This window comes from Pyrus communis, chromosome 5, assembly GCF_963583255.1.
Source record: "Pyrus communis chromosome 5, drPyrComm1.1, whole genome shotgun sequence".
NCBI lineage: Eukaryota > Viridiplantae > Streptophyta > Magnoliopsida > Rosales > Rosaceae > Pyrus > Pyrus communis.
Window position 1 is genome coordinate 24,445,339 of NC_084807.1, and position 13,797 is coordinate 24,459,135.

Genomic DNA, 13,797 nt, shown 5'->3' on the forward strand with positions numbered 1-13,797 from the left:
ATTGTAAATTTCTCCTTATTCAATACTTTTTTATTGCAAAACGCTATGATTCAGTACTTTTTAAAGAGTGAAAAGTGAATATTAGTTATAAAATACTCTTGAGTACTTTTTTAACGAGTTTATAGACCACTTTTAGCACGAAGTTGTACAAAATTCATTTCCGTTCAAGAATACAAATGAATATGCTAAAAACAATCAAGAGTAAATTTAGCCAAGGACTGAATACATATAACAAGCCCTCTAGCCCCTCGTCAGGTCCCAACATGCGCATCCCAAACTAATACGAAAAGATTTAGTCAGATAAAAAAATTTAACCCTTCAATATTCTTTTTTTTTTTTTCAGCTCATATTAAATGTATTCAAAGTCGAACGTCAACTCCCGCCTGAGTGGCCAATACATAAAATAACCGAGTGTGCAAACCCAAACCAAACCGAACCAATTCAGAGTAAACTCGGAGGTCGTCCTAGCCCTCCAACTGCTTTCTACTCATCCGACCATTTCCTCGTCTTCTTCCTCCTTGTACACTTCGTGATTTTAGAGAGTTTAGAGAGAGAGATGGTCGGACCGACTAGGCCTGTGTTTGTTCTGTTCGGATCCTCCATTGTTCAGATGAGCTACGACAGAAGCGGTTGGGGCGCCATTCTTGCCGACATCTACTCTCGTAGAGTTCTGTTTCTCTCACTCTCTCCACCTGTTTTTCTGATTTGGGTCGTCAACTTTTCACTGCGACAATTAAGAAACAAGTCTGAAGTTGCAATCTTTGGGGTTCATTTTTAGTTATTGGGTTTGTGATCTTTCTTCTGCAGGCTGACATATTGTTGCGTGGTTACCTGGGTTGGAACTCACGGCGTGCTGTAAATGTCCTTGACCAAATTTTTCCCAAGGTAATTATGCTTTTAGCTGAAAAGTTAACCATTTTTTAGATATGTGCTTGTAATTTAGTGATTTTAAGACTTTAGTCCCTGCCCTCATTGTAGGGGTGGGTTCAAAAAATCGAAAACTAAAAAAAAAGAACCGAACACCAAACCAAAACCTAAAACCGAAAACCGAAAAAAAGAAAAACCGAATCAAACCGAACTTCCTTAGTTTGGTTTTGGAGGTTCAGAGACCGAATCGAACCGAACCAAACCAAATCCCTTTACACTTTATAAATGTAGGCCCATAATGTTTCTTTTGTGAAACTTTAGTGCCAAGTTTGAAACTAAGCCTAGGGATTTTTCAAGGAGCATATTTGGTTCAATTAGGGAGGATATTCCATTGGTTATGGAGGAAAGTTATGGAAGGCTTTGGAACTCGAAAAAGCTTTTTTATTTGTTTGCTTTTTAAATGGATACGGTGATAATTTTTTTTGCAATTGAGGTTGTTGATAGAATATGATTGGTTTATATGATCTTGTATATGTACAACTACCTTCCCACTTTTCCTATTTTCTTATTATTAGTCTACCAATGCAAGCCTCTTTTCTAAATTCCATAATAAAAAAAGAACAAGTTTTATAAAATGAAAAAACCGAAACCGAACAGAACAAAAAAAAACCGAAAGAAAATTGAACCGAACTGACTTGAAGTTTTATTTTGGTTTCGGTTTTAGCAAAAAACAAAACCGAATAAAACTAAACCCACCCCTTTGTGAGTGCTGAGTGCAGAAAAAATTCTAAAATATTTGATTTGGATTGTACCCGATCAAAAATGGAGTGCGGGAATAACTACTCTTTTGAGAATAATGACCAACAAAAAATATTTGTCAAAAGAAGCGTTATATGGGTTTGTGTTGAGCAGTAGATTAGAATAGTGTGCCCTCATCTTTGCATCCAAGTTCGGATTCCCTTTCTATACATATTAGAGTAATTTGGAAAACCCTTGTAAAAAGGAACATGTGTGACGAAGACTAATTTGTTTGTTTGTTTGTACTCATATCTTAACAAGTGGCATGTTTTGGGGGGAATTGTTAGATTACAAAACTCAGATATTCTCTTGCGTATATTACAGTACCCTTGCTCCAATGTTGAATTACTGTTCTTGTTCTAGGATGCTGCTGTAAAACCTTCTTTGGTGATAGTTTATTTTGGTGGTAATGATTCTATGGGGCCTCATCCATCCGGGCTCGGCCCTCATGTCCCGCTTCCTGAATATATCGAGAACATGAGAAAGATTGCTAGTCATCTGAAGGTGCTTTCTTCATCTATGTTAAGATGCATGCCTTTGAATTATTGAACCATCTGTTACATACATTCCATTTCGGCATCAACTGTTTTTCTCATGCAAATGGAGGCTTAAACAAGTAGCAAATTTGTTTTCAGGAAACAAAAGGTGTTGATTTTTGAACACTTGAAAACAAATTTGATTAATTATCCAGAATCATGTATCTTTTTATGTGGTTGCAGTAATTCGATTCTGGTTTTGTTGCATATATGTTTCCCGTCAGTGTCATCCTCAAACGAGAGAATATTGTGCTTGCATATATCCAAGTGAAAATTATGATGCATTCTAACACACTATATTTGAAAACCAGAGCCTTTCAGATTCAACGCGGATCATCTTTCTTAGTTGCCCTCCAGTGAACGAGGCCGTAATAAATGGAAACATAAGGTACTCAGATGCAACTCTTGTTTCTATAGTTATCCTTATCATATGTCTATGGCAGTGTCCCTTATATATCACTTTTCCTCTTTAAAAGGAGCGGGACTTTCAGCGAGATGATAAGAACCAACGAGTTATGCCAACAGTATTCAGAAGCTTGTATAAAGCTTTGCCAGGAAATCAATGTCACATCTGTTGATCTTTTCACTGCATTTCAGAGAAAAGATGACTGGATGAATACTTGTTTTATGTAAGTTGGCATTTATTTTCGCGCTCTCGCTTTTGCCAATACCATCTGTTGACATTTGTATCGTTTGCATTTAAACCATCAATTTCCCTGTTTAATATCTTAGCATCCTCATTTACCGGATGGTTATATACTTTGCTTATAATATTTTTGCTAGTAAGGTCGTAGGTAATGGAGCGATGAATATATAGACGATTAGGCATAACCTGTACGGTTGATTTGCTATCACGCCTTCATGCGCCTTGCTGCAGGTGTGCTTTTCAGCGCACATATTCAAACCCCTTAAGTAAACTTTTAGCCCCTCTTGGATTCAGCTGTGAAGATTTTTTTTTTCCAGTTAATAGCTCATACACTACCGAATCCATATATTTGGGCAAAAATTTGCTTAATATCATCTCTTCAGAGAGAAGGTTTCATTCCGTCATCCATCACAGGTAAATGTTTCGATGATTTTGTCATACGATAGTGATATGAACGAATACAAAGTAGGGATCAAATATCATGAACACTGTTCGGATATCTGCTTGAGATGTATGTCAACGTATCTTCTCTTATCTTTTTGCAGAGATGGGATTCATTTTTCTGCTGAAGGGAGCAAAATAGTGGTGGAAGAGATACTCAAGGTACTGAGAGAAGCTGACTGGAAGCCAAGTTTACACTGGAAATCCATGCCAATAGAATTTTCAGAGGATTCACCATATGATATTGCTGCTGCTGACGGAAAGACAACGTTCAATCCCTCCAGCTCGACTTTTTATTGGGAGATTCAGTGGGACTAATTTGCAGATGTGGAATGATTTCCGCACTCCTCCCTTTTCCTTAGCCTTGTCTTGCAAAATTGTTCACACTTTTTTATTTTTATGTTTTATCCAATGTGGGATTCATATATCGAATCGTTCTCACGTACTATTTTTCTTTTTCAGCATACCCTTGTTTATTTCTATATGTTGGTTTTGTTCAAGTACTAGAAATATACATATCTAGAGAAAGAAATGGCGCATGAAAATTACTTTGCAGGTGTTACAACTACACAACTTCTTTTGCTGAAAAAGAATCGAAAGATGCTTCATCCAAAATGAATGGAACATCGTGAAGTTAATATAACATAGCTCAAAAGATCTATCTAAAACGTGAAAAATCAGAAATAAATTCTATTTTATTGTGTTTTTGAAAAAATAGTCTTACACGCCAATTAGTACTACGTCTAGTGGTATTCCTCTTCGTTTGTAAGTGAGAGGTCTTATGTTCGATTCTCGTCAAAAGCGAATTTGAACCACATTATTGCTAGTCCATTATGAGGCTTAACCCACTCCCCCACTCCCTAGTGTGTACAATATTGTTTGTTAAAATAAATAAAAAATGGTCTGAATACATTTTGGTGGTTCGTGAGATGAGAAGTTTGGAAAGTTCAGTTAGGGATTTGATGTGAAAACAGAGTGCAGGCTATCGACTATCTGACACATATTTCGTCTTTTTTATTCGAGTTTGAGACCGACAATGTAAGATAGACTTACACACTCAGAAACACTGTTCATAATCACAATGTGTTTCCTGTTTTACCCCTGATAAGTTGGCATTACTACATTTTTCACTGAGACAAAAATGCCCCGCACTCATCGCTTTCCTCTAGATTTCTTCCAATTGAAAATCTTGTGCGACTTGTCCTCACCAAGCAGCCACTTTGCTCCAGATCTTTCAAATTGATTCTGATTCAAGCTTTCCAACGGTAATTGGACGATTCGTCCGATGCCAGCCATCAAGGTTAGTCTGAAACAATTCCTACCTTATTGACCTATTGCATGTCAAAATCTATTTCAAATTTGTGATTTAAAATAATTGGGCTTTAGAAACAAATAGATTCTTTTTAATCTTAATTTAGAAAATTATATTCGAATTTGTTTTACATCTGATTTGGTTGGATTTAGGGGTTGTGTTTTAGTGTTTCTGGCCTGAGTTGTATATAATAATAATAATAAAAAAGTGATTTTTTGTGTCCAAAAGAGTTCAGCATGGTTATAGACATGAGTCTGATATTATCAAGTAAGATGCCGAGTCCTCTTGCTTTCATATAATTACATTTGTGAGCTGCTTTTCTGTGTTTTTGTTGATTTGTTTGCTTATCTGGTATATACAGCAAGAGATGATGACATCGCCACCAACATTATCAATTTATGCATAAAAACGTAAATCACATCAGCAAAATAATAAAACATATGATAGCGGGGTTTTTTCAAGTCAATTTTTGTTGGCATGTTGTTGTTCATGTAAGTGTTGATTTGATAAATGCAAGTGCTTTTGGCATTTTATGACAAAGAAGAAGAATGGTATGTATGTTATAACATTACGAGTCTGAGAAAGTGTATGGAGGTAAGCAATAGTTATGTGAATTGTATCGATGTAAGCAAGAGTTGTGTGAGATGTGGATTGTATGGAGGTAAGCAACTGTTTTTTTGCTAAAAATATGACTTTTTGATATATTATTCATTACGAAACAAGAAGGAATAGGAAGAAAGTGTAATATACGATCTCTAACTATTTGACTTTGTTCCAAGCAATATTGTTTGGTGAAGTAGATATGTGAAGATATTGAAGAAAATTAAAAATATTTAAAATTCATTTTGAGGAGGTTCTCATTCTCCAAGTGAAATTCGGATACCAATTCTCAAGATTAATGGTCCCACAAAGTGGCATATGAAGCAGACCTCTTGTGTGGTACATATTTGTAATTTCATTGTCCCAAAACAAGAAACAACAAACGACAAACAACAGAGCCGAGTAGAGCGCGCATTTTTCGCACACATGACCACCCGTGACTCATCCTCCGGAGCCGAATCGAGCATGGAGTACTTCAACCACGAATCCCCAACCGAACGCACCGGTTCGGTCACCGCCGTCTTCAATCAAGACGAGGAAGCGTACGATTCGGAGGTGTGGGACCAGTTCAACCGCAGGTTCCGCGAGGTCCAGTCCGTACTGGATCGCAACCGCTCCCTGATCCAGCAGGTCAACGACAACCACCGATCTCGGGTCGCCGACAACATGGTGAAGAACGTGGCGCTTATCCAGGAGATAAACCTCAACATCTCCAAGATCGTTTCACTTTACTCCGACCTTTCATCCAATTTTTCCACCTTCTTTCACCACCACAACGCCGGCGGAATCGCCAAGGACGGCGGCGCCAAGCCCGATAATTAGTGCCATTTTTAATAATCCAGCTAGGTTTTTGTAGTGTTATTACTTGTTAGTGTTTTTATTTTTAAAGTTATTTTCCTCATTTGGTCAATAAATCAATGAACCATTAAGACAACTTGTTTAATTTTACTAAAAATACTTGGCTCGTTACATGACAGTCCAATTTGTCCTCGTACATGCATAAATTTTTCTTTTTGTGATTCTAACGAGTTACACGTGCACGTGTCAATCTATAATTTAAAAATATGGAGAAATTGCTCCTTACACATAAGGAGCCGAGATTCGAATACAGACTAGAAGTAACTGAATCGAAACTTGTTTTAGTGATGCATTTATCAGTCATGTGCAACATAAGCATATAGTATGTTGTAATACTTTTTCACAGGGAGGAGAATCCGGTTGCTGTTCGTATGAAAGGTTAGTGTAGTTACATTGGAAGTTCGCCACTGTTGGTGATGACAACCTTGCTCCTAGGTACCCCATCCTTGCCTCCTACTTCTTCGACTTTGGACACTACGTCCATCCCGGAAAGCACCTTGCCAAATACAACATGCCGCCCATCCAACCTTTCAAGAAAAGCAGAGCGAAATGCAGGCATGTCAGTTTACAAAACATTCTGTTCAGTCTCCGAATCAAAATATGCATGCCAAAATCATAACCTAGTTCATAATCGTATGACAGGATTGATCTTGTTTCAGTTGTAGGAAAGGATTCTTCTTCGGGAGTTTTAACGAAAAGCCTGTGCTACTGTTCACTTTAACGAAAAACCACATTTTTACACTAAAAAGGCAAACCTGTACTATTCATTTTACCCTTTATTTTGTCCTTATCATTAAAACTCAAAGTTTTTAAGCTCTTTTCATTAGTTTTCATTTCTTCTAATGGGAATGGAAACTAGTTGGCACTTGAGAAAAACTTAACAAAATTGATCTCTCCTAACCATGACTTACTTGAGAAACACTGCGTTTAGAAATTTAGCAATGCTGAATATCTAAAACTGCAGGTATTCCTAGAAACGTCGAAAGGGAAACCTACCAACCGGTTTTGACTGTTGTGATGAAGAATTGCGATCCGTTGGTGTCTGGCCCAGCATTTGCCATAGAAAGAACACCTGTTTTTCAGGCAGAAAGTCGAATTCAGATGAGTAGCAATACACTTCCGACATTTACATTTAAACTTCACTTAAATGAGAACTTTAGCAGACTTTACTTGCCTGGCCCAGTGTGCCGTAGTTTGAAGTTTTCATCTGCAAACTTATCACCGTATATTGATTCTCCACCTCGTCCATCACCGAGGGTGAAATCACCTCCCTGTATCATAAAGGTGGGGATAATCCTATGAAATGTACTGCCTTTGTAGTGAAGAGGCTTCCTACTCGTTCCAGTTCCTTTTTCCCCTGAAAAGCGAGGAGGACTCATTAAACTCGAAAACACAAAATCTGTAGCTTCCATGCAAATGATCACAAGATCACAGACAAGGGAGCTAAAGTTACTCGTCTACCAGTGCAAAGCGCTCGAAAATTCTCTGCATTTGAAACAGAAACTTCGGTTAATTCTTTCCACAGAAATATATCTCAATGAAGAATGAACATATAAACACAATGCTTGCACTTTACTGGGGTACCAACCTATGGTTTTAGGAACTGTTTTTCCAAAGAGACCCATCACAATGCGACCTGAAAGAAAACAAAACATGAATAAGTAAAATCTACAGCAGCTGATGAACAAAACACAAAGTTCTTATCTTTAATTTAATTTGATCAAATATTGGAGGAAATTAACAACTACCCAGAAATTTTTGCTCGAAACTAATTGATAATATGAATAATTTCAATTAAGCAACATTTATCTGCCAAGTGATTTACAACAGCTGATGAACAAAACCCAAATTTCTTAACTTAATTTAACCATACCATTTAATTGGAAGAAATTAAAAATTACCCAGAAATGTTTGCACATAATTAATTGATGAAATGACCAATTGGGCAATCAAATTTTCCAGATGAAGAAATCATACCAATGGGTTTCCCATTAATTTCAATGTCGAAGTACACTTTGTGAGTCACTTGCTCCAAATCGTTCTCCTGCCAAAAACAGAAACAAACACAAAAATAAGCAGCTCTGTTGGTTCCCAAAGAAAACTGGCGGGTGAGATTATCAAATCCCCACCTCATGGAGCTCGCTTTTGACAACATTCGGCTTGTTCAGAGCTCCGTCGTCGCCGAGTCGAGTCTGAAATCGAATCGCAAAACAAATTCAAAAAACAATCTGGAGAGAAGAGAAAGCTGCAGAGATTGATTTATGCAGTTGGGAGAAAGAGTGGTGGAGTTTGTACCAGGATGAAGGCCAAAGTGCCGAAGAGGAGTAGGACCCACAAGAGAGCCGCCGCCGAAACCAGCCTTCTTCCGGTCGCCATCTCGGCGTTTCTTGTTTCTCAGTGCTTCCGGCGGTTGTGGACTTGTGAGCTGCGGGTGACTGGGACTTGTGAGCTGCGGGTGACTGTGAGTGGGACTGGATGTGTGGGCCTGTCATCTGGACTAAATTTTTGTTTGGGCCCAACTAAGCAAACATTTTATGGCCGGCCACCCAAGAGTGTATTTTAAGACACCACCTATGTCCAAAACTGTCAATTTCATTCTTTTTGTAATAACTTCCATACACTTGGTACGTCGTTGTAGTAGTATTCTAAAATATAAGCGCAATGTAGTGTGTTATAACCCTTCTTTGCATCATCTCACATGACTTTTTTGTAACATGTTTCATACTTCGTATCTCTGTATTATCACTCCATTGTAACAGTATTCCAACATTATTCCAAGAGAAATGCTAATAGGATTTTCTTAAAAATGAGAGAGAATCTTCATAAACTTTCTATCACATCATATTTTTTACACAATATTAAGGTTAAACTATAAGCTGATAGAAAATTCATAAAAAATCTCACATTTTAAAGAGTTTCCTTAGCATTTTTCTTATTTCAATGTCACATTTTAAAGAATTCCACGTTAAATTTGCAAATTAGTAAAAATGGCTTTTTTCGTTGCCTTGTTATTATTAGAATCGGATATAATTCTTTCATGACCAACGTGTAAAATGAAATCATATATGTTTTTGGAACCCGTAAAAAATGACAACGACAGAATTAGAGCCATTCGAACCTTAGTGTCCAAAGTTCAAAGGTCCAAAAATATGAACCACGCAAATCGAATTCAATGATTTTAATTTATTCACTCAGTTGGCTCATCCCACACAAATAACGATGCTGATTTTTTTTTCACATAAATCAAACGCCCGGACACTACCGTCCAAAGTGCATCGAATTCCGACGACAACTCGTCTGGCTTTTTATGTTAGTTTGTGGGCACGTCAGGGGAGAAGCTTTTGGAGTTGGAACGAATAGTTGATTGGTCGGTTAATCTCTAACGATCCAGCTGATTTCTAGGCCCCCCTCTCGTCTTCCTTCATCACTCCCTCCTCTCACTTTTTCCCCTCCTTTTTCTCATTTCATTTTCCAGGGAACCAAACAGAAAACTGAGAAAACCAAAAGGAAAAGTCGATCGAATCGGAATCCGAATTGGAGTTTTTCAATGGGTGACAGCAATGCGCCGCACCACAATTACACGATGTTCAAGTGCTTCAACCGGAAGTTCAAGGCCAGTGTGGCCGGCCCGCCGCCCGACGTCAAGGCGGTGTTCTCGAAGTTTGCCCAGGGCGGGGACCACATGTCCATCGACCAGTTCCGGAGCTTCCTGGTCGAGCAGCAGGGCGAGTTGGCTGAGGCCCTCACTATCTCCGACGCCCACACTATCCTCCTCGACTTCACGACCCACCACCTGGGAGAAGCCGCGCACCACAAGAAGCTCGTGGGCGGTCTCACTCTCGAGGATTTCTTTCATTTCTTGTTTCTTGAAGAATTCAACAGTCCAATTAGAAGACAGGTCAAATTTCGTCACTCCCAGCACATCGATTTTGATTTTGTTTTTGTTAGATGTTATCGGCACTCTAAAAATTCACTTGGTACTCTGATAACAATGTGATAGAACATTGTTATCAGAGCAATCATGTTGACGCGTGCAAGTTCACAATCGGTTAACATAAGTCGAACGAGAAAACAATTTTTTTTTTTTTTTTTAATTTCAAATGTATGATGCAGTGATGATTTGAAATGTTTACGGAGCATTACGTGAGTTTAGATGATTGGTCAAGTTAATTCTTGTTAAGATACGTGTTCAAAATTCAAAGTCTAGCATGATGAGTTGATAACATAAGTTTGACAAGAAAACGTAATCTGCATCTTTTTGTTTTGAAGTTTTTTCAGTGAGTAATGTTACACTTGCTACATAATTGTTCCATCATTTGTACCGTCTATCTAATAGAGATAGGGCCTGCCAACGCATGTAGGTCCATCTCTACTAGATGATGTACAAATGATGGTATAACTAGATGGTATAACTAGCATTTTTGTTTTTTAATTATATATGATATAGGGATGCTTTGAACAAGTGAAATAGAGGCGAGAACCTTCGATAGTGAGACCTAATTACATAAAGTTTTTATGTTTTCATGAGAGTTGCTTTTCAGATGACGTAGTCAGGCTACTCTACTGAAGATTTTTCTCGGAATAGAGGGGCCATATTAGGTTTGTTGTTGGCTAACATACATGTGAATTTGTAATTACAGGTACACCATGATATGAATGCTCCAATATCACATTACTTCATATATACAGGGCATAATTCCTATCTTACTGGGAATCAACTCAGTAGTGACTGCAGTGATGTCCCAATCATCACGGCATTGCAAAAGGGTGTTAAAGTAATCGAACTCGATTTGTGGCCAAACTCTGCAAAAGATGATGTTCAAGTTTATCATGGAAGGTATTTACCTAGCTGTTAGCTCAGTTGATCATCTTAAATTATGTTTCGATTGTAGGTTCATAGTTAGCGATGACGATTGAACCAAAAATGAACACATTCTGTATAATGTAGGACCTTGACCGCTCCTGTGACGCTAATCAAATGCTTGAAGTCGATAAAAGAACATGCTTTTGATAAATCTCCATACCCTGTTGTTATAACTTTTGAAGATCACCTTACTCCCAAACTTCAGGCAAAAGTTGCAGAGGTTAGCTTTCATGTTCGAATCTTGTGTGTAAAGGTTTAGATTTCAGTTGAACTTTGCATCTGTTGCTTTCACATCGTTGTTTTCTGACCTCAAGTTTGTGATTTTGCATAATGTAGATGGTTATCCAAACATTTGGAGACACGCTGTATTATCCGGGCGCAGAAGACCAGATGGTAGAGTTCCCATCGCCCGAATCTTTAAAAAACCGAATTATTATCTCAACAAAACCGCCAAAAGAACACAGCGAATCAAAGAGTTCAAAGGACAAGGGTGGTGGAAGGTCTTCATCTGAAGAGGTCAGCTGATAATTGCAATTAATTTATCTCCCAATTTGGTTACGGGTTTGCTTCTTTTACATTACTTCTTTTACTGGGTTCAGAGTGGGAGTGATCAAGAGGGTGAGGCTATCAACAATGCCAATGCAGCTGAAGCTAAATCATTCCAACAATCAGCGCCCGAGTACAAGCGTCTCATAACTATCCATGCTGGAAAACCGTCGGGTGAATTAAAGGATGCACTAGCGGTTGGTGATAAAGTTAGACGTCTAAGTTTGAGTGAACAGAAACTTGAAAAGGCGGCTGAAGATCATGGAGCTGATGTCGTAAGGTAATAACTGCAAGAAGTTAGCTTATCCTTTTGTTATCCGTGTTCTTCTCAGTACTAACAGTTCTGTTACTTCTTGTTGTGTTATGCTCTCTAGGTTCACACAGAAGAATGTTCTAAGGGTGTACCCGAAAGGAACAAGATTCAACTCCTCAAATTACGAACCACATGTTGGGTGGATGCATGGAGCTCAAATGGTTGCATTTAATATGCAGGTTAGTTTCAAGCTTTTCTTTTTGTCATCAGAGATTAGCTTCGAGTTCAAGGTTTCAAGAAAAACATGATTCGATCTCTGTGGGAGATATAGAAACTAGCTAACATGTCAAAATTCTTTAACAGGGAAATGACAAATACAATTGGTTGATGCATGGGATGTTTAGAGCCAACGGGGGGTGCGGTTATCTAAAGAAGCCCGACTTTTTGATGTACAAGGGTCCGAATGGTGAGGTTTTTGATCCTAAAAAGACCTTAACCGTGGTAAAGACGTTGAAGGTGAGTACATTTTGTTTCAACTTAAAAGTGAAGTTCATAGTTGGAGTTCTGAAATGGTCTCATGCATACATGGATGTTAATTGACAGGTGAAAGTATACATGGGAAACGGATGGCACTTGGATTTTAGCCGGACGCACTTTGATTCCTTCTCCCCTCCGGATTTCTACACAAAGGTTAGATGAATTATACTTTCTATCAACCGAATTACGCGTTTATTTGTTTCATACGAATGTTCAACTCGAAAACTGGGAGTGTTTTGTGGATTATGGCAGGTTTTTATTGTTGGAGTGCCAGCAGATTGTGGTAAGTTCAAAACAAAGATACTTGAGGATGATTGGATACCTGTATGGGATGAAGAGTTTACATTCCCTATGACAGTTCCCGAGCTTGCCATACTCCGTTTAGAAGTCCGAGAGTATAACAGGTCCGAGAAAGACGGTTTTGGCGGGCAAACGTGTCTGCCCGTCTCCGAGTTAAAACCCGGGATCAGGGCAGTCCCCTTGTATGATGAAAAGGGGGAGAAACTCAAATCTGTAAAGCTTCTAATAAGGTTTCAATTCGAGAACGCACTCTCCCTTACAACATAATTGAGAGCTCGATTGGATGTACTATTCTATAAAATGCTTTTAGTCACTAGTACATTCTAACAAGCCCTAAGCGGCATGCAAGTGTGTATGTAATTAGTGATATTGTTAATTATGTTTCCGATTTTGACTTGTATTGAGGCCGTGACTTTGACTCATGAGTTTTGCTAGTGGGATCATATTTTATAAACATATAAATTATAAATTAACTTTTAATCGTCGCTTGCTAATCATCTTATGAGATTGTTTAATGCTTAATCAAGTTTTAAGTCAAATCAGTTGGGTAGTGTTTGACTTGCTATATATTATTAGATGTGTCCAATGTGCTGTTCTACGAGCATTCACGAGAGCAAATTATAAATTAATTACATTATAATGATTCTCGTTATCTTGGTCATTTACCGTTAAATTTGATATTAAGGTTGGAGATTAAGACACTAAAATATTTATGTATTGTCATTATAGCTTTTGAGATCTTTTATTAAAACACTTGTAGTTTTAATTTCGGTAATTGGAGTTTCGTAGTTTACTTAAATTTTAATTTAGGAGAACCCGTTAAATCAACAAACCTAATTTGACGTATTTGTCATGCAATAAAACAAGCAGAGAGGAAAAATTGGCCTTTTGAAACTTGGCAGGTCTAATTTTCTTAAATTTGCACCTCAAGATCCAAATTACACTCAAACGTTGAAATTCACGATTTCTCCCAAAAGTGCTTTCGTCTAAAAGATCTTATAAGCGGCAGCCCCCTCAACTTGTTTATGATTTGACAAAAACGGTAATTTCTATTCGTTGATTTTACGTATTATCTTTGATAGAAATCTTATCAAACTACATAAATTTATAGATAATGAACCTTTATTGTCCAAATATCATAATCAAAATCTTTCATTCTTTTTATCAATATTTAAATATCATATGTGCAAAAATTATTCAATTTGAAGATCTTTTATTCATTTATATGCATAAAGAAAT

At 37.7% G+C, this 13,797-nt stretch overlaps 4 protein-coding genes across 5 annotated transcripts; 3 read left to right on the forward strand and 1 right to left on the reverse strand.

The window, feature by feature from the left end:
- Window positions 1-546: 546 nt before the first annotated feature.
- LOC137733286 (GDSL esterase/lipase CPRD49-like) lies at window positions 547-3,699 on the forward strand. The gene is made up of 6 exons (XM_068472440.1): window positions 547-667; window positions 808-885; window positions 2,029-2,169; window positions 2,513-2,589; window positions 2,681-2,830; window positions 3,393-3,699. The coding sequence occupies exons 1-6, from the start codon at window positions 557-559 to the stop codon at window positions 3,604-3,606; spliced, it is 771 nt and encodes a 256-aa protein (XP_068328541.1). The 5' UTR covers window positions 547-556; the 3' UTR covers window positions 3,607-3,699.
- A 1,927-nt stretch (window positions 3,700-5,626) lies between these two features.
- Window positions 5,627-6,022, forward strand: LOC137734462 (protein EARLY FLOWERING 4-like). Its single transcript, XM_068473723.1, has one exon. The coding sequence runs from the start codon at window positions 5,627-5,629 to the stop codon at window positions 6,020-6,022; it is 396 nt and encodes a 131-aa protein (XP_068329824.1).
- Window positions 6,023-6,252: 230 nt separating this feature from the next.
- Window positions 6,253-8,512, reverse strand: LOC137734648 (peptidyl-prolyl cis-trans isomerase CYP20-1-like). Of its 2 annotated transcripts, none has more exons than XM_068473902.1 (8): window positions 8,354-8,512; window positions 8,188-8,250; window positions 8,036-8,102; window positions 7,647-7,694; window positions 7,520-7,543; window positions 7,233-7,415; window positions 7,059-7,130; window positions 6,253-6,585 (listed from the first exon to the last, which is right to left on the reverse strand). In XM_068473902.1, exons 1-8 carry the CDS (start codon window positions 8,432-8,434, stop codon window positions 6,533-6,535), a joined length of 591 nt encoding a protein of 196 aa, XP_068330003.1. In that variant the 5' UTR covers window positions 8,435-8,512; the 3' UTR covers window positions 6,253-6,532. The 2 variants fall into 2 exon arrangements, with proteins under 2 accessions (XP_068330003.1, XP_068330002.1); XM_068473901.1 differs by having other exon boundaries at window positions 7,055-7,130.
- A 709-nt stretch (window positions 8,513-9,221) lies between these two features.
- LOC137735440 (phosphoinositide phospholipase C 6-like) lies at window positions 9,222-13,035 on the forward strand. Its single transcript, XM_068474864.1, has 9 exons — window positions 9,222-9,956; window positions 10,699-10,895; window positions 11,007-11,142; window positions 11,259-11,438; window positions 11,522-11,748; window positions 11,843-11,960; window positions 12,085-12,237; window positions 12,325-12,411; window positions 12,511-13,035. Exons 1-9 carry the CDS (start codon window positions 9,606-9,608, stop codon window positions 12,823-12,825), a joined length of 1,764 nt encoding a protein of 587 aa, XP_068330965.1. The 5' UTR covers window positions 9,222-9,605; the 3' UTR covers window positions 12,826-13,035.
- Window positions 13,036-13,797: the final 762 nt, after the last annotated feature.